The 26022-nt window shown below is 41.7% G+C and overlaps 2 protein-coding genes across 4 annotated transcripts in view; one reads left to right on the top strand and one right to left on the bottom strand.

Moving 5' to 3' along the window:
* Positions 1-18595, bottom strand: part of RNFT2 (ring finger protein, transmembrane 2) — a 33538-nt gene extending 14943 nt beyond the window's left edge. Inside the window, exons 1-7 of one of the 3 annotated variants that reach the window (XM_033001438.2) lie at positions 18553-18595; positions 17872-18056; positions 14990-15465; positions 11736-12214; positions 10529-10605; positions 8855-8955; positions 6122-6275 (exon numbers count right to left, since the gene is read on the bottom strand). In XM_033001438.2, the coding sequence (XP_032857329.1) occupies positions 6122-6275; positions 8855-8955; positions 10529-10605; positions 11736-12214; positions 14990-15072 (894 nt within the window). In that variant the 5' untranslated portion in view covers positions 15073-15465; positions 17872-18056; positions 18553-18595. Of the gene's footprint in view, positions 1-6121; positions 6276-8854; positions 8956-10528; positions 10606-11735; positions 12215-14989; positions 15466-17423; positions 17847-17871; positions 18057-18337; positions 18357-18552 lie in introns of those variants that run through there. The other 2 variants (XM_033001439.2, XM_033001440.2) reach the window with 2 other exon arrangements.
* A 32-nt stretch (positions 18596-18627) lies between these two features.
* On the top strand, positions 18628-25150 carry SPRING1 (SREBF pathway regulator in golgi 1). Its single transcript, XM_033001441.2, has 5 exons — positions 18628-18939; positions 19563-19719; positions 20975-21126; positions 21621-21734; positions 22760-25150. Exons 1-5 carry the CDS (start codon positions 18829-18831, stop codon positions 22841-22843), a joined length of 618 nt encoding a protein of 205 aa, XP_032857332.1. The 5' UTR covers positions 18628-18828; the 3' UTR covers positions 22844-25150.
* The last annotated feature ends 872 nt before the right edge of the window (positions 25151-26022 follow it).

Raw genomic sequence — 26022 nt, 5'->3', positions numbered from 1 at the left:
GAAAGTACAGTTTGACCAGTGAGAAAGATTGGGCACCAGGATTTTGGACCACGGAGTTGCTGGGAGTTGCACTCAGACACAAGGTGGAGGCGGGCTGCAGAACAATTCTAATCATTATAAGGTAAGTGTTCCTTTTCCTTACAGTAACTGTTTAATTGCACATGGCTGTGTACAGAGACAGAAGCAGGTGGTGATATGATAACCAAAGTAATTGTGGACATGCTTGTGTTCCATTAGAACATAGAAAAGCATTGGGGCTTCTCAAAATCGAGTCTTACTAGCTTCAGAATCACAGAATACACAGTTACCACAGAGCAGCTGACACTGTAATACATTGCCTTTAGATAGTTTGCTTCAGCTGAATGATCCAAATCATACTACTTTGTGCAAAAGATACTCTGATTATTTCCTTCATGTCCAAGGTACAGCTTCAGAAGGAATATGAACAGCTTAATGTGCCAGTTTACATGGCAGAACTGTAACCATCTATGCTAGGAAACATGGTATGCACTTGGACCAGGTATCTGGTCAAAAGTCCAAGTGCAAAACTATGTAAAGAATGGCTGCCACATACAGGGCAAGTTTTCTCCAACCAGATTTGGTGAGATGGTAGTATAAAAAAAAAAAAAAAAGGCACCAAGAAAACCAGTCAATCAAAAAAACCCACCAATAAAATATGTTCAAAGATTCAGTGAGGAGTCCACCCACAGTGCTAGTGTGGACTAGTATTCGTACACTTGCCACTGACTCCATTTAAACAGCATAAACTAAAAACTTCATGAGTGATGCCAATCTTACTGTAAAAAAAACTCATTTGCAATGTCTAGATCCTGCTTTCAAATAAAACTGACAAGTATTTATTCAATAGTAATTTCATGCTATGTGTTCAACAAACGTTAGTGTTTTCCTTCTGAATTTTCAAACTTCTGAAAATGCATCCCCTTGTAACTCTGCTGCACATCTGTATTGAGCATGCAAAGAAAATTCTCACTTAGGCCTTTCTTACATACCAGCCATTAAGACCAATGGAAAAAAGTGTGTCCTTGGTATCTTTCTGCCCTATGGAGATAGGGATATATATATATAAAACAATATGGGATACCAGTTTCTTACAGTTCTTTTGGTTTGGTTTTCTTTCTCCCCCCTGCACGCATCACTCCATTCTCCAGGACACCAGCTTAGATTGCTGACAACAGCATGAGGAGGGGATGGGAGACTTGCAGGCACCTGGGATTTCCTAAACGAAATCTTTGGCAACTGTGTCTTATTATTTATTTCCTTATTTTTAATTCCACCCCCCTCAAGCTGTCATTCCTTAGCAGTGAAAATGAAAAGCTGCCATTTATGTATGTACAACAATGGAAGCCTCTGCAGGCCACATGGCTCCTGCAGTTTAATTTACTTTAATTCATTTTATATTGAACCAAATGATCTTATTTGCTTTTTTTTAATGGAGAGCCTTCAGCATGCAGGGTGGGAGCCAAGCCCCCCTTCCCAAGAAATTATGAGCCCAGCTGCTATTAAAACTTGTACTCAGCTTGATGTGCCCATCACAGCTGATAGGGGAGGAAGGGACATCTTTAGCCACAGGTATGCTCCTTCTCCCACAAACTCCTCGATTGCCGAGGTGTAAGATTGGAGTCTGATCTTGGGATTACCTTCCTTTTTCTGCTTTTCTCTCCTACTTGCAAGCTCTTCACTCCCTGCCTCCAGTCTGACTGTAGTCTCACAGCATCTCTTGGCACCTCTGTCTTCCAGGCTGGTTTGGAATCCGGGAAAGTCTGGGATTATCACAGAATACCAAATTGGAAGGGACCTCAGGGATCATCTGGCCCAACCTTTCCTGGCAGAAGCCTGGTCTAGACAAGGTGGCCCAGCACCCTGTCCAGCTGAATCTTAGAAGTGTCCAGTGTTGGGGAATCCACCACTTCCCAGGGGAGATTATTCCAGTGGCTGGTTGCTCTTGTGAAAAATTGTCCTCTTCTGTCCACTTGGAATCTCCCCAGGAGTAGCTTGTACCCACGCCCCCTCGTCTTTTCCATATGACTCCTTGTAAAAAGGGAGTCTCCGTCTTCTTTGTACCCACCCTTTAAACACTGGAACATGGGGATAAGGTCTCCCCTAAGCCTTCTCTTCTCAAGGTTGAACAAACCCAGTTCTCCCAGCCTTTCCTCACACGGCTGCCCAGTCCCTTGATCATCTTTGCGGTCCTTCTCTGGACCCTCTCCAGCCTGTCAACACCTTTTTTGTAGAGCAGGGGCCAAAACTGAACACGGTATTCTAGGTGTGGCCTGACGAGCGTTGAGTAGAGTGGGATGATGACTTCTTTATCTCTGCTGGTGATGCCCTTGTTGATGCAGCCCAGCACCCCGTTGGCTTGCTGGGCCACTGCAGCTCCCTGTTCACTCACGTTGAGCCTGTTGTCCCCCAGGACCCCCAGGTCCCTCTCCACAGAGCTGCTCTCCAGCCAGGTAGATCCCAGCCTCTGCTGCATTCCTGGATAATATTTTCCCAGGTGCAAGACCTTACACTTGGCCTTGTTGAACTTCACAAGGCTCTTGTCAGCCCACTCCTCCAGCCTATCCAGCTCTTCCTGCAGGGTGGCTCTCCCTTCCCAGGTGTCCACTTCCCCACTTTGGTATCGGCAGCAAACTTCATCAGGGGACACTTGATCCGTCATCCCGATCACTTATGAAGATATTAAAGAGCATTGGGCCCAGTATCGATCCCTGGGGGACTTCACTTGTGACGGGTTGCCAGTCTGAAAAGGAGCCATCTCCCACCCTGCTCTGGGTGCAGCCTGGCAGCCAGTTCCCCCCCACCGCACCGACATTTCTCTAGATGGAAACGTATCTGTGTCTCTAGGAGGAGGCTGTGGGGAACTGTATCGAAAGCCTTGGAGAAATCCAGGTAGACAATGTCCACTGCTCACCCCAGCATCCACTTTGTTGTGGAAGGTAATCGGGTTTGTCAAGTAGGTTTTGCCCTTGGTAAATCCGTGCTGGCTTTTCCCAATGACGTGCTTCATTTGAATTGTGATAATCCCCAGGAGAATTCATTCCATACTTTTCCCAGGGACTGAAAGACTGATAGGTCTATAACTTCCTGATTATTTTGCCAAATTTTCAATCTCTCCTCATTCTTTGGAGGAGTGCTTGCAGAGATATTCCATTTCTGAGTTATTTAAGCTTGGAGAATGCTGGCTAGCTGTATCCTGATAATATAGCAGTTGTCATGCTTCTCAGGATCAGGATCACGTTTACTGCCCTCTGTATTCTAACTGCAAAGACAAACTTCTTTTTCTGCCTCTTAATTTTAGTTTGCTTTTTCTCAGTTAAAGCAGAAACTGATACTACAAATCCAAGACGGTTCCTGATGTCATCTTAAATCAAATGTTACCCTTCCTGTGATGTAACACTACAAACACATGACCCAGGTACTTTAGAGAAATGAGTGCTCTAGACCAAATTTTTAATGTGTTCACTATCAAAATGAAAAGATGCATCTAACTGAGGTAAGCAGAGCTTAATAGTTTCGTTGATGATCTTGATGGAACAGTGGAGGTTTATCAAATGTGCAGTTGACACTAAACTGGGAAAGGCTGTAAACACACTGGAAGGAAGGCCTATAATCCAAACTGACAGACTGGAGAAATAGTCTGAAAAATAGGGGGGACTGAAGACAGTCTAGAAGAGAATAATAAGATCTGGACTGAATGATCTCTGAGAAAAGGCTCAAAAAAATGCTGTTCAGTCTGCAGAGAAGACTGAGGGGAGCTACAAAGACTTTGATGTGTAAAAGAAAGAGAAGAATCTGATCTTGCTCCAATCACAACAGACATGGAGAGGTAAGAGACTCAAAAGAAAGACATTCAGACCAGATGCCTTGTACTAGAAAGGCTATGCAAACATCAGTGAAAACCATGTAGTATTCAGAGAAGACTAGAATCTCAAGGAGCAGCATGAAAAGCCAGACTAGCTTTGGAAGTGCCTTAATTTCCAAAATGAGGAAAATCTGAAGAGCCTGCTCAGAGGTTGAGTGCAGAATGATCAAAGTCCCTGATATCCCATCCATGGGCAAGTTTTATCATCTATTACTGACTGCCAGCAAGAAGGTACTGCAAGGAAGCTCAAGATTAAATACCTCTATCCCATTCACAGCTGTGCTGAACTCTATCACTCACAGTGCATCAATCTCCACTTCACACCCTGTATTATGGTGAGCTAGAGGCTGCTGTTCCAACTAGTTATATCAAGGGAAAAATTCTTACTATATGCATCTTGAAAAAAATCTTCTAGTTCTACTAGGTAAATTTAATTTAAGTTTCTCCAGCAGCTTGCTACCAGCTACTATTAAGTGATAGCTGTCCAGAAGTTCACAAACTACAAGCTAGACCTCAAGCAGAAACAGTACTACAAGCATATGGGGAGAATACTTTGTGTCTGGCAAGTATTAAGATGGCAGATAAGATAGCAGACTGAGATAGAGTTTGGTCAAAGTTAATGTGTCTAAAGTGCAATAGAACTGTTCTAACACTGAAAAAGCTTACATTTAAAAAAAACTCATCGGAAAAATAAGATGTGTAGCATTGTGCTGGCCTGTAGAAGTAAGCTGGGCCATCAGGCTCAGGGAAAGAGCTCAGCTATGTGGTTACCAATTACAATTTCTATGGCATCCTGGGGCTCTCTTGGAGCTCTCCCATCCCAGTTTGATCTTGCTTAATTTGTTACACAAGATCTCATCCCTGGTTGGCTTAATGGATGCAGTGTAGAGAGAGGGATAAAAATAAATCCAGATCCATAGTGGTAGGTAACAGCAGTCTCAGATGTCAAGGGACAGTGAGACCATCAACAACATCCTAAGACAAAAAAGGACTTAAAAAAAGTGAGAAATATTGCTATCCAGAAAAAGGTATTAAAAATGAAGCATCTGTGCTCTGAGTCATTATAGGCCCTTGACAGATGTGATCTTACCAGCCTCCCACTGTAGCTGCAAATAAAGACCCCTTCTCTTTCTTCTCTCCCGACAAGGATTAATGAGTACTTGGGATAGCTCTCAGACAAGCAAGCAAAGGCTGTGAACCTTTTCCAACACTGCAATTTATCTTGGGAAGACTATTCACATCACTTTTCCCTCCCTCCCCAGGCTGGATTATGCTCTGACCTAGCACATTAATCTCCCAAAATAAAATAATAATAATAGAAGAAGAAGGAAAAAAAAGAGCTGGACAATTGCCAGAAATAAATTAATAACCATCTCGAATAGCCCTGCTGTGCAGGAACAAACTGCTCAACTCCCCTGCCACCCATGTCATTTGTAAGCAAAACTATTCCCAGTTTAGATATCCCCTTAAGTGCCCTGCCTGAGACTTTCAGCAATTAATGATAATATCTTGCATCTATATAGTGCCTTTCATCCCAACAGCTGCCAGAAAGTTTCTTTACTAAATGCAAATAATACACATTGCTACATTTGCTACTGAAATGTAGACACTACTAAGTGGAGAAAGAGGCAGCATAAGAGATTTGTAAGAGTAAAAAAATATGAAAAGGTATTTCAAGAGAGAAAATGTAGTGAGAAAGTTTCAAAAGTTAGGCCTAGTCTAGATATGATTTTATAAACATTTAAGTGTGTTAACCATTTAGTTAAAATATTTCTTTAACCATGGTTAGAAATGGTGCTGTCTTTTGTGGCATCAGTAGCTTCAATTTAATACCATTACTTCTTTGACCAGAGTGGAAAGCCAAAGAGACAAGTACTTGCAAGTTCTTTCCATTAAATGAAGAGATTTGTGCTTCTGAAATATTTATTTATAGAGATTGCTCAGAGAACAAGACTTAGAACAAAGTCAACCAGAAAAGCAGTTATCTCACTGCAAGTACCTATTCCTTCTCAAGCAATACTTACCTCTCTCTCTCTGGACTTTAATTACTTGCTGGTATTACTAAACCCATGCTCAGGTCTGTGATGACTCAAAAACCAAAACTCACTACCTAGGTGATTTTCTGCCACAGTTTTATCAGATTTTATTATTTTTATTCTTCCATTTCATGAGGCAAACATGTTGTAAAGGTATCAGGTTATCAAACATCTGTATATCAAGAAGAAAAGAGACTCTTACCTTTGACTTGACAGCTAGGATGATCTTAGGCAGGGCAACAATTAGGCATTTCAATGCGATGGTGAGATACTTCAGTACAAAGTCTGCAATCCCCACAATCCACATCAGGTCAAAGAAGTCCAGCCTCTCAAGGTTGGGTTTCAGAAATATAAGGCTGAAAGGCATGACACTAAGGCTCAAATACCAATGAGAACATCACTTAAGTTTCTTGATGCTAGTTGTATCCACTGCTGGCTAGAGAAAGACTAGAAACTTCATTGAACTTCAGTGAAGTTCTCAAGGGCAATAGGAATAAGACATGCAAATCAGTCCCATCATTCCTCTCAGTCTCTTGACTTTGTCTGTTCTTGCCCAGTTCTACTGAGGTCAACAGGTTTGCCCACTATCAGAAAACAGGACCCAAACATGTACAAAATCTGTTTTGGAAGACTGCAATCTCTGTAACTTGCAATCCACACTGTGAAAGAGCCTTTGGTCTAAGGACAGTGCCTTTCATCTACAGGCTTGCTCTATCAGATCTGATTGTAAAAGCTTATCCTTTGAAGTCCAAGTCAGCAGTAGTTATGATTCCTTGGGGAAGTTATGGCCAGGTCAAGACCACTATGTCCTCTGAGGCTGGCTTGCCACGGGTAGAACTACTGCAGTGGCAGCAGGCCCTAAAGCTACTTGTGCCTGTGAAACAAACTGGTGACAAAGGAAGCACTGTATTCAAAACACAGAAAGAACTTCAGGTGTGTTGTGCTCTGACAGTGGCCTGCCACTGCCTAAAGCAGAACAAGATCTGGGCTGTGTTAATTAGCAACTATGACCTGAACCAAAGATCCAAAAAGGTAGTGCCCCTTACATAATGTTATTGACTGGGCTCTTTAAAGAAAGGGAGTCCAGGACAGCAGAACTTCATAGAGCAATACGCAGGAGCTACTGCCCTGGGCAGCAGTGAGGACTGGACCCTACTCAGACTGAAGAAACAGAATTTATCTTCAGGATATTTACCTGCTAAAGCCTTATGGTAGAAAGCAAAAACTTAACAAAAAAAAAAAAAAAAAAAGAAAACATAAAATAACCAACCCAGAATTAAAAGCCTGAACATGAATTTAAAATACTCACAACACTGGCACAGCACAACAGGTAAAATTACACCCTAAAAACAGAAACAGAATCAGAGACTTTACTACTATTCATGCACTAGAAACAAGCAAAAAGTAAATAAACCAGGAAATGAAAAATAAGCCAGAAAGAAACAAAACCGAAGCAACTATTTCTAATTTCACAAGCCTGCCTCATGAATAGTCACAAGTCCCCACACAGCAAGCAATAGCTACACTAGCCCAAGCATGACACAGCAGGCACACTACAACACGAGCAGGAATAGGGCTTTTCAGTGAAGCTGCTGCCCAGTCTGCTCACTGTCAATAAACAACGCCCTAAACAGTATGTAGGATGGCCCCAATTTGCTGAAACCCTTTTATTTTAGCTGATCTACCCTTTATTTTAAACTACTCCTATTCATGCTTTTAACCCTAACCACCTTCTTAGAGACACGCTGTTTCCCTGTGGTGCAAGCAAATTTCCTCTTAATGCTTTCACACCTTTCTGCCATACATGTTTCTTCTCTTTCATTTCCTCCCACGAGCCCTATACCAAGTACTCCATGGCTTGCCATCTCACATTCAGACTCACACATACAAGCCTTCTCATCTCTCCCCCTTTCTAGAAGCATTTACAAACATAGCTTTCCAGTGATCAAAACCCAAATACATTAGGGGCAATTTCAAAGGATACCAGGGTTGTGGGCAGACCTTGACTGTTCCACTGCATAGACATTATTGGTCGGAAGAAGCAAGGTAACAATTAAATAAATGACAGAAAAAAACATACCCAAGAGCCATCTAACCATAAACCAACTGATGTATGTCACAGGTATTTTCAGCCTGAAGTTCTAAGTGGAATAAATAAAATTTTCATTGTGAAGATAATTCATACAGTTTTAGTTACTAATATCAAAACTACTTTCTCAACTACCTCCTATTTATGCTATTAAAAGCCCCTTGCTTAAGTTCCGTACCTTTGCTTCCTATCTGTCATTTAATCCCTGCTTTATAATAAGCAGGGACAGTACTCAACCAAGTCAATAGGTACTAACTTTTCTGTATTTGAGAACCACTTTAGTCAGAATTTGAAAGTGGAGGCTATATTAATTACCTCACATCCAAATGCCTCCAAGCCCTGAGAACACTGAAGTAAAACACTACTACTTCATCTTCAGTTTATCTCCTGTGATAGCCTCAAAGCCTGATAGACTGAAAACATTATAGGAGGAGGAAAATCAGTGGGTCAATTTCTTATCTGCTTCTAACACTTGCTCTTTCTGTTCAGTCACAGCAGTCAAAATGGAGATTCACAAGTCCCACTATAAAAAAGTATCCACCCTGCTTTGATACATAAGAAAATTGCAAGTGTACATGTTTCAAGCAACAACACTGTGGTGTATCATTACACCCTGGCCCATTTAGACCCTAGTTATGTCATTTATTGATAGCAGCACACTCACTGGTAGAAGCAACACACACATTTTTTTCTTCCACTGAAAAGCATTACAAATATGTAGCAAAGACAACAGATGCCTGAAGTATACACACTTCCTTCCAAAGTGTGGGAAAAAGTGGGCTTCTCTCTTTTCCTCCCTGTCAATTATCACCTGCTTCCATCATGTACAATGTAAATTTTGCCCACCTGTTGTACAGCTGCTGAGAGCTGAAGGTGTAAAGCAAGTACAAGGTGTTTCCAGTGAGAAAGGCCAGGATCCAGAAGACAACCAACACTGATCTCTTCTCCTGAGCAAGAAAAAGAAACAGAGAAGACTAATTCAAAGTCTCAAGGGTTGTGCTGAGCCTTCGACTGCTGAAAAATGCAAGATCAACCCAGGGGGCACAAATATGCAACTAAGAGTTAAGTAATTAGTTTATTTACATAGGGCTAAGACTCAGAAATAGGCTGCTAGGTAAAGACATATATAAACACAAGCAGAAATGGCTCTCACTCAGCTAACCTTTACATATAAAGTAATTTCAAGGAAATTAATTGAAATATGATGGTGAAAATGACAGCCTTGTTGAACGGAAGTTTCAATGTTGGGACTTTTCTTGGGATGTCTAAATTCCTCTGATATTTAAAATGCAGTTTGACAAGCAGATTGAAAAAAAAGTTAGTTTCATATATTGTCCTATAATTCTGAGCTGTCACCTGTTTGGAATGACACTTCATCAAAGGGGTGTTTTACAAATAGATCCAAAGTCACTTAGAGGAAGGCTTAGCTAAATCAAATATAACATAACCCATCACTACATGCAGCACATATGAACGTTATCTGAATGCATGTAGGTTCTAGAACATGCATTTTTAAATGAAGAAATAATTAAAGGTCAAAGGTCAAAAAAGTCCAGATTTTGCATTTCAGAAGACAGGGAACATTATAGATGGAAGCTGGATGGCAGAAGATCTTGTCCTGGGTCTTGTCCAAGTGTAATTTTAGAGAGTAAATTTTACTCCTGGGAGGAAAAACCCCAGCATTTTTCTTGTGAGCTGATTTATTAAGAAAACAGTTCTTAGTAGCTATTAACAGCCAGCAATGTTAGGTTGAGATTTAAAGCAGACAGATTAAGGGGCACACTACTGGAAAGACAGAGGTGCAAAGTGCAAGGCAACAGCAATCTATTACACAATTGTGCAATTTATCTGTTCATTAGGCATTGTATCGCATTTATTCCATTGCTGCTGGTAGATATTAAGTTCACACTTGTTCCACCCATGTCATTTTTACAAAAAAGCAACTCTAGTCTTGTGCTTTTCGTGCTGTTGAGGTATTCTTCTGACACTGAAGATCACAAGACCTGAAAAGATCTGCTAGGGTTTTTTATATTCTAAACATATTAACAACAGAACATTATAAAGACACTAACAAGCAAAACATCTACAAAATCCTACAGCTGAACATCTCAAAACATTATCTAAATGCTGATAAATTAAATCTCATAATTAACTATGAAATAGGTTTCAGCACCTCTGTTGGACATAATAGGAAACTAAGGCACATAGAAGTGCTTGAAGATGCACTGCCAGTCAGTGGTAGAGCCAGAAGCAGATTACAGTATCCCTGACCTTTCCTCTCTTTGTTCTATTATGCCACACTTTCACAAAAGAGCAGGATAGAAACTGTGGGAGAGCATCAATGGGGAGAAGTAGGAAGAGGGAGTAAGGATTAGGGCACGGTACTCTTATTCTGACAGATCTGTATGCATATAACGGCATTCAGCCCTACATTGCAAAGGAAGGTTCAACACAGATATTGTTTTGTAGACAAAGAGCAATGTTGCCTGGGAACATAAGAGAGTAAGATGCTGTACTCACCTTCAGAGCAACCTGTTCTCGGAGCGCTGAGTTGGCATACGCGAATGTGCTGGCCATACCAATGCACACGGCAATCCCTGCAGGGAAAGACACTGTCAAAGTATAGAAGGCTGAGCAGGAGCATCTGCAGTCCTAAGCCATTTGATATCAGCATCACAAGCTTAGAAAAAAAAAAAAAAAAAGGGTGATATTCTGGATGCACTGGGAATTAAAACATATAGACAACTAAGGGCAGTCTGGGCTCATATAAAGTTCAAATTCAAGCTAAATTAAAATGAAGCTACTGCAGTGAGCACTTGCCACTCAGCCCAACACACTCTGTCCTGATGTCAGGTTCTGTGCTGAAGGAGAACAGAAGTGTTGCAAGTTGTGGCTGCATTGTGCAAACAGAACTCAGCTACATGGCAGTATTACAATAGCAGTTCAGCAGCTCATGCAGGACAGAGCATGCTGTCAGAAACATATGGGATATTGGGTCCAAAGAGCAAGATGTTGCATACATGAATCAATACCTGATTTGGGGAATACTGGCAGAGCTGTAAGTGGACTACACTCAAGCTTTATTGGCTTCCCTGTGATGATAGTCACAGCATACTACTCCCAAAGTGAGTAAGGATCCTCAGACATACCACACATACAATTTTGTAGTAAGAGGAGGATTAGATGAATAGATTTTACATGACTACTGAGGGCTGAAATACTCAGGTACCATTAAAGAGACCTGGATAGACATATTTTTTAGGGAACTCTGAAGATCCTGATAGTAAAATGTAACTGCTGATGCTGTTTGGTTTGATTTCACAACTACCATCCTTCTAGCTACACAAGTGTCTCATCCCCCTGAACCCTTCTGTGCTACACAGAAGCCTCTGCTAGTCACTTATGTAAGCTCTCCCTACCTCTCCTAGAGAGACGTCTGAGGGAGAAGCCTTGGAAACATTCTCAGCCCCTATGGGAATGTCAAAGAGAGATTAGGAAATGGAACAGATCTGGTCTCCCAGAGGTCAGGACAGGAAACAGATGGGACTGACACAGATGAAAACAGCTTGGACTGAAAGTGGGGTGAATTTACCAAATGCATTATTCCATGCATTTATGTCCCCTTCATGCTAGACTACCTCTAGACACTGTCACACAGATAAATGTATCAGACACCATAGCATGAGAAAGCTAATACACTTACAATCCAAAACCAGTAGATGCTTACCAAGCTTGTGCTGGAAACAAACTTTAGCCAGGAGGATCAAGATGAAGGGAAGTCCCTTCTGCAGCCAACCGATCACAGCTTTTAACTCTGAGAGAGCTGGGGCTGGAGTTCCAGCCTGTTCGTCACTGCCTTCCTCAGCATGCCCGTGGCGGTCCCCTCCTGCCATATGCAGTAGGGAGGAACCCCGGTGATGGCCATGGTGGAAATGATGGGACGACTGCCGGTGGTGGAACGGGGCTCCCTCTGTACGACTGGTCCCTTCCTCCCTTGGGGCTGGCATCTGAATGAATACTTCCCCACCTCCTGCGGAAGAACCTAGAACCAAACCTGACTGGAACGGCGTGGCTGTGATGGTGCCCGACGGGATACCTGCCAGGCCTGAGAACAGCTGCTGTGGTGAGGAAGCTTCAGCCTTCAGACTTTCAAAAACTCCACTTTCATCCACACTGGTTTCAGAACTGACTGTTTGGCTCCGGTTTCTGCAGTGGATGGAGATTAGAGAAAGGCAATTAAACAAAAATGAGTGCCACAGAATTTCTCAGTCTTTTCACCCAATTCTGACCATATTAATTTAAGAGTTCCTCACACACTATCAGAATACCTAGGCTTCAGATGACAGAAGCTTTTCCCTCTATTTGCTGTTAGAAAGTCACAGTTGCAGAACTAGAGGCGAGTAACCACAGTCCTAAGATAAGACCAGAGTACTTCTAAAGAACTGATCAAAATGCACCAGTTCCTTCATCTAAGGAACAGAGTTCCCAAACACCCCCTTTACTTTTCGAGGAACGAAAGAACACATCTGATACCAAATTCAACGTATTCTATAATGATTTTAATATTTAAAGAAAAACATACAAAACCTCATGTAACTTGGCACAGCACAACCAAGACAGGTCACAATATATATAAACAAGTTAATCAAGCTAACTCAAAGAAATGACCTACCCCCAAAACCTTCTGTCTTTATTTAGGGATGATCACTACTTGATGAATAACACCAACAAGAGACAGAGTCAACTGGGGAAGAGAAGCGTTCAGAGCTGCTTGTGTGTCCCTGGCCCAACAAATATTATAAGTGGAGGATGTGTTCATGGGTCAAGAGAATTTGTTTTATTTTTATATTCTCAGCAAATTGGACATGGATGTACCCAAATCACTGGGCACTGGACAGAATTAGATCTCACACTGATTCTTTCCTGAGCTTGTTGTATTATAGAGAGATTCCAAAAAGAAAGTCTTAAATATCTTCATCCTAATACCAAAAGAAAATAGGCTTTCTTCACCCAAACTCAATACTGTGGTACTGAAATGAATACATGTAAAGTTTAGATGACAGGGAACAATAGAGATAACAAGTAGAACAATAATTAGGCAGTAAAGTCCTGGCAGACAGAAAATTCCTCTATAACTTGCAAAAGGAGAGTAAAGAATAAATAAAGCTCTGCAAGAGGCAAAGCCCACAAATAAGGCATGTTGCAGAGCTTCAGTCTCTCTTGATTTTACTCCTTGGAGATCTCCAACTTTAGAAATAGTGGTCACAAGCTGAGACAGCACATGCAGGCATGCACAGGGCCCTTAACCCTCTCTCTCCCATGGGTTCAAAAGCCTCCCCAGGCATTTTACAGGGCACAGAGTACTGCCTTTCATCTCACTCTGGAGATAGCTTCAATCCTCTCTGGGCACACCTTCCCACTAAGTAAACTCCTAATAAGGCTTTTTATAGCTACACCCCATTCCCAACATCTCTCTGCAGGCTCCAGCAAGGAATCAAGTCAACAAGACACTGCACACCTCTTTTTGGTTCAAAATATTTGTCAACCAGATACTAGATTTTACATCTAACATTACAATTCAGGGATGTATAAACAAGACAGGGACATAATGTGACAGTACTTCTGTCTGGGAACATAACAAATTGGGTGGCACCCTGTGTTACAGATAAATACACAGCTATTGTTTGGAACAATACTACCATGCTTTCAGTAGGAAGGAATTAATCAGGGACATATTTAAAACCAAATAAACAAGGATGAAATTGTGAGTCTGCTGAAGTTAACAGAAGTGAAGACCGGTGGCAACAGCATTTCATTTTACAGTTAGAAAATCTTCAGTCTGTGTTACTGACAATATGTTTTTCCCCTTGTTAAAAAACAGAAGCATTTATAAAAACCGGTTGACATTACTCTGCTTATCTTTTGGAGTCAGTAAAAGACACCTATCACGATCATATTTTAAGCATTCAGACAGATCCTGAAGTACCTTACAAGTTTGTACAGACTCAGAGAGCTCTACATTGCAGATGAGAGGGTCTATACAACATCTTACGTGCCTCTCAAGCCCCAGCCTTGCCTGCTGATATAAAACCCACAGACTGCACTGAGGCTTGGGCAGCATCATGCAGTAAAAGTTGAAGACGGCTTTCTTTTCTCCTGAAATTAAGAATGGTACCATGCTAAAGTGGTCACAGCATCAAGCTTCACCTCTACGTGCAAAACCACTGAGAAATACTTAGTCTTTCACTTACAATATCAGCTCAGCCAGAGCAATGTAATTTGTTAGTTCCATCTTTGTCTTAGAGCAATTAGATTAGTCCATTCTTTAGGAAAAAAAAAAAAAAAAAAAGTCAAGCTCTAACCCTGGGAAAACACAAGGGAATATTTAGTACCAGAACAACAACAGCGGCAAGCCTCCCCTGCTGATGTTATAATTACAGAAATGAATTAGAGGTATTCTACTTCTAAATATTCACATACATGAAGCTAGATATTCTGGCATAGTATAAAGGATCACCTAAACTCTTTATAAAATACTAAGTCATCATAGTTGGGATCTTCAGACCAGCAGACTTTTTAAACACCTTAATATCAGAAGTATAAATAGCCTCTCTTCATACAGATCAATCCTTTCAGATTGATAGTGCTCAGGATCCCCACAGGACTGTGCCATGAATCGCTCTTCTAGAGCTACGAAACGTCCTGCCTGTGCTGAGCCAGCTGTCTCCATATGTGCCATACTGGATCATGAAACCTGAAACACCGTAGCTGGCAGCAGTCAGTCACTGACACAAAGGAGAAAAGTAAGTATGTCTCTAAACTTTCTAAACCCAAGCAGAAAGCCTGGCTACTCTACATGCACAGGAAGCACATGCATTTCTCAGTTTTGAGCTTTCATCTTCTGAAGCACACCATACATTTCAATCAGAACGTTGTCCCCTGGAGAGGAAAGTAGAGGAAAAAAGAAGGAAAATGATTTACCTTTCAGGAGGAACGTTGTCAGTGTTGCTGCTATGCCGTCTCTGCATTTTTCTCAAAACCTTAAAACACAACACGCTCAACATTAACGTTATAGGTCAACAAATCCCAGCGTGACTACTAAGAAAGGCCCACAGAGTCAGAGGGCTGTGAAACCCATTCAGCTAGTGACATGGCTGGCATAAATCATTTGCTTCTCTGAAAGAGCACCTCAAGCTTGCATTTCTTTCTCAGTACACTTGTGAAGAAACAACTTGCAACTGGCAAGTGGAAGCACACGCACACAGGTCTCCAGGCAGGGCAGGAACTAGTCAGATGCCCCTCGGCAGTATGCAGCAGTCACAGGGAGCGTGCTGCGGTGTGACGGCGTGTTCTGATAGAGAACGTGAGCACAACTAACAGAGTAGCTCTCGATGTGACACGTGAATCAGCATTCACTCTGGAAATGAAATCCCTTCTTCCTCTTCTGAAGAAACTTGCTTTGTAGTACAAAACGGAGAGGGAGGAAAAAAAGAAAATGCATAAACTTCTTTTATGAAAAACCACAATCAGATCATGACAATATTCTTCCAAATAAGCAACCCATTCCTTTCAGAACACAAAAATGCCATTAGCAAACTCTGCACCATGGTCATAAATAATATGCACATATGCAAAAGGTCACACGTTCCTGCTCCACTCATCCTGGAATTGTCAGCTTAAATAAAGTAAGGTCTGGAGCAGGAAATGAAAAGGCACTGAAACTGTATTAACTTCAGGACCTTCTTCTAGAACAAGGAGAGAAGTTCTTTATTTAGTTATTTAAATCTCTGTTTTCAAGTGTCTAATTTTAAGGGAACAACCTTAAACGCATTACACCTTTTTAAAATAAAGTTAATTCAAAAGCAAATAAGAACACAGAATCATCATCATCATCAAGGCACAGCACAGAGTACCTGGCAACTAGTCTTACACTGATTCATGTCCTATTAGTTATAGAAAACCTGTGGAATGGACTATTTTTGCAAGTGATTTGTCCAGGTTCCCCCAAGTATTTAATAGATTTAGAGAGACATCCATTAAATATTGAAGTCTGATTCTAGACTATGATAGCTATATAATAAATAAATGTAAATAACATAAATTATATATATAAATATATATTACAGGGATATATACATATATATTTTTATATATACATACATATATAGCCAAATATGTATCTATTTATACATATATATACGTATATATAATTATAAAATACAACAAATAAAATGTAAAGGCTCTAAATACTTTTGAGTACCTAAAGTTATAACATTATTTATAACCTTTCATACTGCTTGACTATATGTAAATAAATGCATAGCTCTGTATCTGTATTCTGTAAAGGCACAATGGGTCTGAGAACATTTCCCAGCTGTCTGTAGACAGATGTACAGAAGCTGAAAAGTAGAATATATGGCGTTTCCCGCCCCCCCCCCATATTTTCACCTTTTAATTCATATTCTTTACTTTCAGTGACCCACTAGTCCATGCAAAATTGCATTAAATTAAAAATTGCATTAAATTCAAATGCAATTCCTTAATAAAGCCCAAATCACGCAGCTCACATTGCATAAACAGACAGTTGTGTTTACCACATACACCTGCAGTAAAAGTATATGTAGTTTGCCCAGAAGTTACAAGAAGTACATGTACCAGAAGACAAGTTACAAAACAGTGAAAGAAGAAAGGGTATTTCAGTTAAATCACCCAGGTAACTGTATTGAATTTGAAACGAGATTTAAAAAGTTAACATTTACAAAAAAGAGAAATGCTCTTGGTTTGTAATATCCAGCCCTGAAGCACCCCATCAAGTTGGCTGAACTGAGACAACACTGGATTTGAGTCATCACTGACAGAGAACACGGAGATTCTAATATGAGATGGCAACTTTGGACATCCACTTGAGAGTTAATACACAAATATCTGTGTAAATAAAATTTGGAATTATCATATATGGCAGAAAACCCCACAGTTTTTAACATACTTTATGGAGAGGATGCAGAAGGACATCATAAATAAAAGAAATCTAATTCTAACCAAAGTTTTCAGGCACCCTACGTTACCAACACTCTCTCAACTACAAATTTTGGTCTTGTAATTCCCAGCAGTTTTTTAATCTTCAGCTATACATTTCAATTTGTATTCTGTTTTACAAGGTCAAAATTAGTTTTATAAGGATCGGTAAGTTTTATACATTCAGAAATACATACTTTTTTTTTCTCCCCCTCAGATTTTTTGAAGCTGCATTTGTAGTAACAACACTTAGTACTCCAGGAATCTTTTATGCTTTCCCTGCAGTAAAAGCTATTTAATCCTAACCTGACAGTATCTCTGTTGACTTAATATATAGTATTATCCTCTTTTTAACCAAAACAGTAATTAAGATATGATGAAAAGGCCAAAACAGGCTCACCTATGCAGGCAGGGCATGTCCTACCTGTGAACAAGTTTGGGGTCACTGCTTACAAAGAAATCTGTCCATCTTCCCATGCTACAAGCTGAGAGCTAGGGTCAGCGTGGAGATAACTCTAAAACTTGGAAAATCCTTCACGCTTCCAGACCATTAGAAGTCTATTAGATTGTAATGTGGGGTGAACTCATGTTCCAAAATGACAGTTATATGGGGAGACACTTTTTCTTTTGGCATCAGCCATGAAAGGGATGGTGACATGAATGCTAAGTATTGAAGATGCAAGGCTTCTTGAGCAGTAATCACCTATTGTGCCCAGAGTCCTATAGACTTGAGATAAATTTAAACAGACTTTTTTCCATAAGACAGTCAACTTCAATACTTATTGGTTCTGCCTTTTCCTGATTAGGGGTTTTCATCTTGCAACACTTGGACGTTTTTTTAACAGTACCTGAACAGGTTTAACCAGAGGTGCAAGGTGCTGTGGTAGGAGAAAGGAAAGCTCAAGAGGGTGCAGACATCTCATACATGGAGTCCTTCAGATAAACCACGATGGTCCAAATTTCAAACTCATCACAGGTCCTTCAAGCTGGATGATTGGAAGGCACCCGAACCACAGTGCTGAAAGAGGGGCATCTGTAAGAAGCACAAGCACAGAGTCATTTTCACCGCAGCACAGTGAGTTTCACCTCTCTGTGGTAAAGAAGAGGAGCGGGAGCCCTTGGTGCTCAGCCCCTGCACCCATGCATGATCCAACAACGCCGTTTTCCTCTGGGATTGGCACCTGCAGCCCTGCTCACTGCACAGGCATTCCCCGAGCGCCTGCTGGGCTGTACTCTGCCTTCGTTGTGTATATACAGACAGACGTGTGTGTAATAAATAAATAGAGGCACGAATGTATTTATGTATACACGTACACATATACAGATATATACCTACAGATACAGTTATACACATACACACGTATGTAGGTATACACATGTATGTATGTATACACACGGAGAGCCATAGGTGAGGCCTTTTTTTTTTCCCCAGTTAGGCTGGGGAAGGCGATTCCCAGCGGGGGCGGGGGCAGGCCGGGTGCCGGGAGCAGGAGCCGCGGCCCGGGAAGCCGCGGCGCCCCCGTACCTACCCGTGCGGGCCGCGCTGCCGCGCGCCGCCCCCGCCCCGCGCACGCACAGCCGCGGCTTCCGCCTCCCCCGCCCCGCGGCCGGCGGAAGCGGTTGGGCCGCGCTCCCGGGGAGGGAGGCCGGGCCCGGGGGGCAGCGGCCGGGGGCAGCCCGCCCGCCCTCCCTCTCTCTCTCCGTCGCCGGTGATGCCGGGTCCGGATCAGCGCTGCCCCCGCCGTTGCTCTCCCTCCCGGCGGCGGGGGGCTGCGGGCTGAGGGCCCAGCCCCCGCCGCGCCGCCATGGTGCCCTGGGGAGCGGTGCTGTGGCGGCGGCTGCTGAGGAAGCGCTGGGTGCTCGGCGTCGTCTTCGGGCTCTCCCTCGTCTACTTCCTCACCAGCACCTTCAAGCAGGTCAGTGCCCGTCCCGGAGCCCCGGCGGGAGCTGCGGGCCCGGGCCCGGCACGCTGCGGGGTGTATTAGAACATCTCTTGTCCCAGGGTAACTTCAGTTCTTCAGGTGCTGTGACTGAGCTCCTGGGATACGTTGCCGTAAGAATTGCATCGTAATTATTAGATGAAGATGAGTTAAAAGTGTTACATCTGATACTGTTTTTGACAGCTATAGTGTTTTGAACCAAAACCGGAAAAAAAAGTCTCAAAGGGACTGTTGTAATATATCTTGTGAACTGTAACTCTGCTAGCAAGAAACTTATGGAAGAGAAATATGTGTACCTATAGTTATCTAATACAACATATGCTACTTTTTTGGTTGTAGTGATGGAGTTCAGCTGCATTAGCTGAACTTTTGGTGAACTTGCATATCCCTGTTTTACTGGCTTCTGTTGCTTTTGTGCTGTGTACAGCGGAAAGTAAGCTACTGCAAGTAGTGTGTTGCTTACGGTGCTGACACTTGAGTTTCCTGTGCTGTGGTGCTTGCAACTACTAGGCGTTTTTAATTGGGGGAAAAGTATGTGGATTAGAGTGGCAGAAGGAACTTGTATATACATTTGGTTGCATTTCTGTCTTTCCTTGCAGGAAGAGAGGACAGTGAGAGATCGAAATCTCCTCCAAGTGCAAGAGCATGAGCAGCCGATCATGTGGAAGGTGAAGTTCAGTTCAGGAAACGGCAGTCAGCTGAGTAACCAGTGCAGGAATTCTGTGCAGGGGAAGCTCCTCATTACAGATGAACTGGGTATATTTGATACTAAGAATTTATTCTGCATATTGCAGTGTTGAATGCTGCTTTGCCTGTCTGATTGTTCACGGCACTTCCAGATAACAACTGCTCCTTATTAAGTCATTCTTACTGCACAACCTCAGCTGTTGGCACTTCATCCTCAGACAGGATTATTTTTTTGGGGGTGGCTGCAGACACTGCTGCTGTGATCTGTGCGCAGCAGCTTGGGTCCAGCCGGGCTCAGCTCAAGCATGATACCTTATGAGTGCGGCTGTACTGTTTCCAGGGCCACCAACACCTCCAGTTACCTTTGTACAGAGCTCAGACGTTGAATCCTGCTCAATTTTGTGTGGCTGCTTGCAGAGCTGCCTCCCTGCAGTGTATTCCTACTGTCAGGTATGTTAGGGAGAGTAATCAGGGAAACCTGATGGGCCTTGTATGGAGGTAGCTCAGGACTGGTATAATTAGTGCTCAGTCACAGTTAACAAGCTCATCTGACCCTTATAAACCCAAGAAAATTTCTTGTAGGTTCTCAGATTAACCACTTGTTTTAAGTGCATGGAACCTTTCCTGCCCTGTGTGCTTGTTGCTCAGGCACTGGACCTTTTTTGATCAGAAATCAAGGCTGTAGAAAACCCACCACATCTTCTGTGATTTGCATCAATGTTAAATTTAGCACTGCCTGAATTATGCTTACTGCTGATTCACTAAGGTCTCTCAAATCACAGATATCTTTCACAGTCTAATGCTGTGGTAGTACAGTTTCTGTAAGGACATACACTGTGGTTCTGTACTAATAAGGATTCTGCTCAGCAATTCATATTACAGCTATCCTTCATGGATATATCTAAGTCTCTTCATATTGAACTGTAGAGTTATCCAGACACAGACCACTTGAAAGAGCACTATTCATAGTTTTTTTTTCCAGTGTCATCATCACCAATCACCTTTCTCCTTCCAATCACAACAATGAATTATGCCAAAAAGAAATCAGAACTTAAATATTCTGCATTTAAGTACTCATACTGTATATACCACATATTGGAGTAGGTACATAATAGTTGTGCAGATAACACCGGGCTGTTGTGCAACTCGGCCGTCTGACCAAGTGTTATTTCAAAGAATTGCTAGTTAGGACTCAAACGGAGGGGGATCATAATGTACTAAATAATAAATAAACCTGTTCTTAATGTGATTCTTACTATGGATTTCTATAGAACCTACAACAGAGTACGTCTTGCCAGTTGTTACTACTGTTTCTGTTTTTCAGGCTACATCTGTGAGAGAAAGGACCTACTGGTAAATGGCTGTTGTAATGTCAACGTGCTCAGTACAAAGCTGTACAGCTGTGACAGCTGCCTTCCCAACGGCTGCTGCAGCGTGTACGAGTACTGTGTTTCCTGCTGTCTGCAGCCCAGCAAGGTGCATAGACTTTCTCCTGTTTTTCAGGTGTTCTCGGCTGCTCAGGTTCCTCTGTGGCTAAAAGTGCTTGTTTGGGAAGAGCTTTTTCCTTAGAGGGGACAGGAGGAGGAAAGCCTGCAAGGACCACATGGCAAGCTCTAAATGAAGTTTTTAAAAAAATGCCAACTTTGAGAGGAAATACTGGGAGCCTTGCAGACTGCTTCAGGGGAATTGTATTTGCTGAAGGGAAATGATTGCAGAAAAGCTATTCTAGCCAGTGTCAGTTTTGCAATTAGCACTTCCCTGTGTTTTTTTGGCTTCTCTAGATTCACTTCTGACTGCTGGGGTTCTGTGATGTGTTAACATTTCAATGCTTTCTGGAAATTCTAAGTGGAGTTGCTTACTATTCCTCTGATATGAGCTGTGTAGGTTAGAGGTGGGCTTTGATTACTCCTTGTTGCAGTATGGTGTTTGTGTTTTTCATGTTTTGTCTTCATTTTTGCTAACCACTTTAGCAACATCTTCTGGAACGCTTCTTGAACCGGGCAGCTATTGCTTTCCAAAACCTCTTCATGGCAGTGGAAGATCACTTTGAGTTGTGTCTGGCGAAATGTAGGACTTCATCACAGGTAAGACACAACTACATGTCCAGGGCTCAAAAATGGAAAAATACCCAAAAAGTGCCCTTGGAAAGTGGAACTTTGGTCCTACAAATGGCTGGTCTGTTGTGCTTGTATGCACACGGGCATTTTCATAAATGCTGAAGCTGTGGCTGAGAGCTAATCTGAAGTCAATCCTATGATTTGTAAGGTGAAATAGTAACATCAGCAGTAAATGAAGGGCAAAAGTGCATGTTTAGAGCAGGATGAGCTGTATACTCTCTTTAGGAAAGAGGTACTTAACTAAAAAGAGACTAGCTGAGTTCAGTGACTGGTCAAGATCTCATAAGGATGAGAGCAGTGAGAGTTGTTCCAGTAGCTTCAGAATGCAACTTAGTTTATGCTACATTTTTAGACTTCCCATATGCTGACAATCATCTGTATAGTAACTCAAAAAGTATGTTGTAATTCTTTTGCTCTTTAAGAACAGAGGTGAACTGTTACCCATGTGATTTCCTTAGAAGTTTTGGTCTAGGCAGTCATTGGCCCTCTTAGAAAGTGCTGTTGGAGATGTCATGCAGCTTGAGTATTTGATACAGTAATAGGGATGGATTGCAAAGGACATAGTTTCGAATGTCTCCAAAGTTAGGTTTTTCTACCCATAGTGTCTGAACTCTAGCTTTATCAATAGAAATGCACACATCTCAAGTAGCAACTTTATTATGCCTTGCTTGCTTAGGACATTTGATGATACTGCCTAAACATATATATTTAGGTTTTTTTTTCTTCTGAATATTGTATCTGTTCACACCTACTTGGGTAGTCTCCTGAAAAGGTTCTGGGTATGGTTCAACGTTAAAGTGCTATAATACAGCAACTGTCCTTTATACGTTGGGAATGTAGCGTTGTTTGACTCCAGATGATGCTCTAATGTGCAGAAGAATTTGGGAAATGTTTTGCATGCTTATAAATGCTCTGGGCTTCGGCCCTCAGTGAAGGGATGTATTATTTCAATATGTGTGTATTGTTAAAGCTTCTCCTCTTCTTCCTGACAGAGTGTGCAGCATGAAAACACCTACAGAGATCCAATTGCAAAATACTGCTATGGCGAATATCCCCCAGAGCTTCTGCCTGTTTGAAAGCTACACGATCTAAGCAACAAAGGGAAGGAACGGGAGTCTAGAATCCAAAAGAGCAAGGCAACAGCTGTTGCATTAAAAGAGCCTCAGTGTAAATGGTTTATGTTGTTTCTGGGGACAAACCCAGAGGTGTACAGTATAAACAATGGACTTCAGTTCTCTGGGATTGAATCTTGCTTTCTTCAGTTTACAATGCACCTTCTTTAGAGTACTAGTACGTTCTTTGAGTACTTTCTCTAAATTTTAGGATGCATGGAGTTGATCTAGGCTATATAGGATCATAGAAAAAATATCTAATGTAGCTTTGCAGATGTACATGGAGGTTCAATTGCATCTCTGGAGTTCAGAGACTTTCTAGAGTGACCGTAATAATTGGAGGATTTTTGCTTTTAGAGAGTAAAGCATGCCTGTTACGCTTCTCTCTCTGGAGCACTTCTTGACATGCATGGTGTACACTACGTATGTAATTATGAATTATTTATTCATTTTATATGGATTACTAGCTGAAAGTATTGATGCTCTGCATAGCTAGTTGTTGATGCCTTTCAGTCCCTGTTTTGTTATGTCAGGTAGAAAGGATGTTTTAGATCCTGACTAAAATTAGTTGGTTTTTTAACTCAGTCTAAAGGAATTGTATTGGGATTTGTCACTATAGTGCTTATGTTCCTCTCAGTGAGTTTAAAGCATTCAGAACTCCAATGGAGTTGTTAATCTGTCAAAAGTCCCACAGCATGAGAGAAGAGCAGGGATCTGCCTAGGATGAGATGTTTATTGTCTGTAAATGCCTTCCTTGTTACTCTGCAGCAGTTTCCTCAAAGAGGAATCTTAGTCTTGTAAACCGCTCTCTGCTAGTCCACTTTCTGACAGGGAGCCCTGAAGATTTGTTTGCTTGAACTCCTTCAGGCCTAGGTAATTCAAATGTACTTCACTCCTGGTTGTGCAGGAGGCGAAAGGGTGGAGTTGATTTCAGTTTAATGATGTCCTTGTGTATGAAGTAATTAGAATGTTGGAGCATGGCTGTAAGGATTGTAACAATGGTGCAAGCCCTCTTCTGAGGACAACTGTGTTGCATGAGTTCAGTTAAACAGTCATGATGTTTTTGATTTGCTGTTTGACATACTTGCTAATTTGGAATTTTGGTCTGGTCAGAATGGCACTAGAACAGGGTTTGTTTTCCCACCATTTCCCCTAGCTCTCAAATTTGCAATTTAAACTCTCAAGGCCACACAACACAGAAAAGTTGGGTAGAGAACCTGTAAAATGCTGACTAAATTAGTATTTCCCCTGCAAGTCACTGGGCAAAGTCCAAGTGCTAGACAAAATTGGGCTTTTTTATATGCAGAGGCTCATTTCTCCTGTTTTTACCCCATCAGCCTCCTCCATGATTTTGACTTTGTATGCTTGTTTAAACTGATGCTTTCTATTCCCTGACTGAAATAAAACAGTCTACAGAGGCTAAAAAAAAAAAACAAAAACAAAACCAAAACAAACAAAAACCAGAAAAACCCCACAAGCACAGTGGTGGAGTATCCTGGTGCAAAAGATGTGTAGAATTTGATTGCAATTAGATGGGATATAAATAAGAAGTAATGTTACCAGCCATCCGATAAAATCCCCTTGCAGTGTTTTCATTCTTCTTTCCCAGAAGTCATCAAGTGAGATAATGGTTCCATCAGCAGATTCTCTTGAAAATCTCATTTTTCCAAAAGCTTAAAAGCTTTAGCATTAGCAGTTTTTCCACCTGAAAATCTGTCTCCCCTTTGCTGCCATCCTATGGCAACTTGCTGCAGCAAACATGATGCAGTGTAAAGATGCAGTGTGAAATGCTGTCTTCAGGGGGTAGCAGAGGTTACTTCTCTTTTTAGTGTTAAACAGATTCATCACCCCTGTTCCAGCACTTCATAACTGTTTTCCTCAGGGAAGAATAGACCATCAGGCTGGTCTGTTATCATTCCTGCTGAGAAGTATTCCTGGCACTTTGTTTTTGCACCATGACTGATGAGATCAAGATACCGATAGCTTGCTCTTTCTTTCTTTTCCAACTTGGTATTAATTCCTTAGCAGGTGATACCACTGCTTGAAGCCGTTAATTGTAAGAAATTGTAAGAACCAACCTAATTTGGACAACATAGTGGGAATTCCTGGCCCCCTTTTTCTCCTAGAAAAACAGAATGTGATCAGAAGTGCATTGTGACCTTGGTCCATTCAACAGGACAGAAACTGCATCCTCCCTCCCTGGTTGTTGAGCTGTTCAACTAGTGTCTATACTATATGTTAAATCATTAAAAATTTATCTGTGTTCCAAAATGCTACCCTTTCTCATGTCTTTCCTTGAACTACAAGGCAACTGTACCACATTGTAAGTTTTAAAAATGCAATGGAGCAGAAACACGCTAACTTGAATACATGTAATAAGGGCAAGCAAATAGATGCTAACAGGAACTCTATTTAATTTCAATTTAAGAAAAGAGCATGCTTCTCTCAGTGATTCACAGAAAGATCTGGACCTTCATAAAAGCAGATTGAGCAGGGAAAGGAATGCAAAGGATTGTTTCATGTTGTGAAGATACGGTGAAAATGTCAAATCTGCTTCCTGGTAATATTTCTGTGTGGTTTAAGTGATGTGCATCCCTCTTGCAAAAAAAACCTGGTGATTCTGTGGTTGTTGGTGCCTGTCTGACATCTCTTTTTTTATTTGTCAGCTGAGAGACCCAGGTTGTTGACTTGTCTTTGGCAGCAGATTTAATGAGAGCACTTGATGGAGTGACTAGCTTGCTTATCTGCACTGAGGTCAATGCTAGGGATAATTGAATGGGTTGTGTACTCCTTGGTTTCTGTAGTTTACAAGAATATTAATCCTAGTGAAAAATAGTAGCAGCTGGCATCTTATGAGGAACAGGTATAGTATTTAGCTGTACCAAGCTGGAAATGTTAATCTGTGGCAGAAGAGCAAAGCAGTAACTCCCATCTTAGCTGAATTTAAACTTGAGCCTTTGGCCTTGAAAGAACCTGCTGTACTGCTCCATTTGGGATGGTACATGGAGAATGAGATAAGTTTATTGTGATGGGCTGGAGTTCTGGGAAGGCAAAACCAGGCTTCTGGCTTGAGGCCAACACTGAACTGTTGATGAGTTGGGATCATCGTTTCTGCCTTCTCAGAATCTCGTTCATTATAGTGG

This window comes from Tyto alba, unplaced genomic scaffold (assembly GCF_018691265.1).
Source record: "Tyto alba isolate M040663 unplaced genomic scaffold, T.alba_DEE_v4.0 Super-Scaffold_44, whole genome shotgun sequence".
Taxonomy (NCBI): domain Eukaryota; kingdom Metazoa; phylum Chordata; class Aves; order Strigiformes; family Tytonidae; genus Tyto; species Tyto alba.
This window is presented reverse-complemented; position numbering and strand designations above follow the sequence as displayed.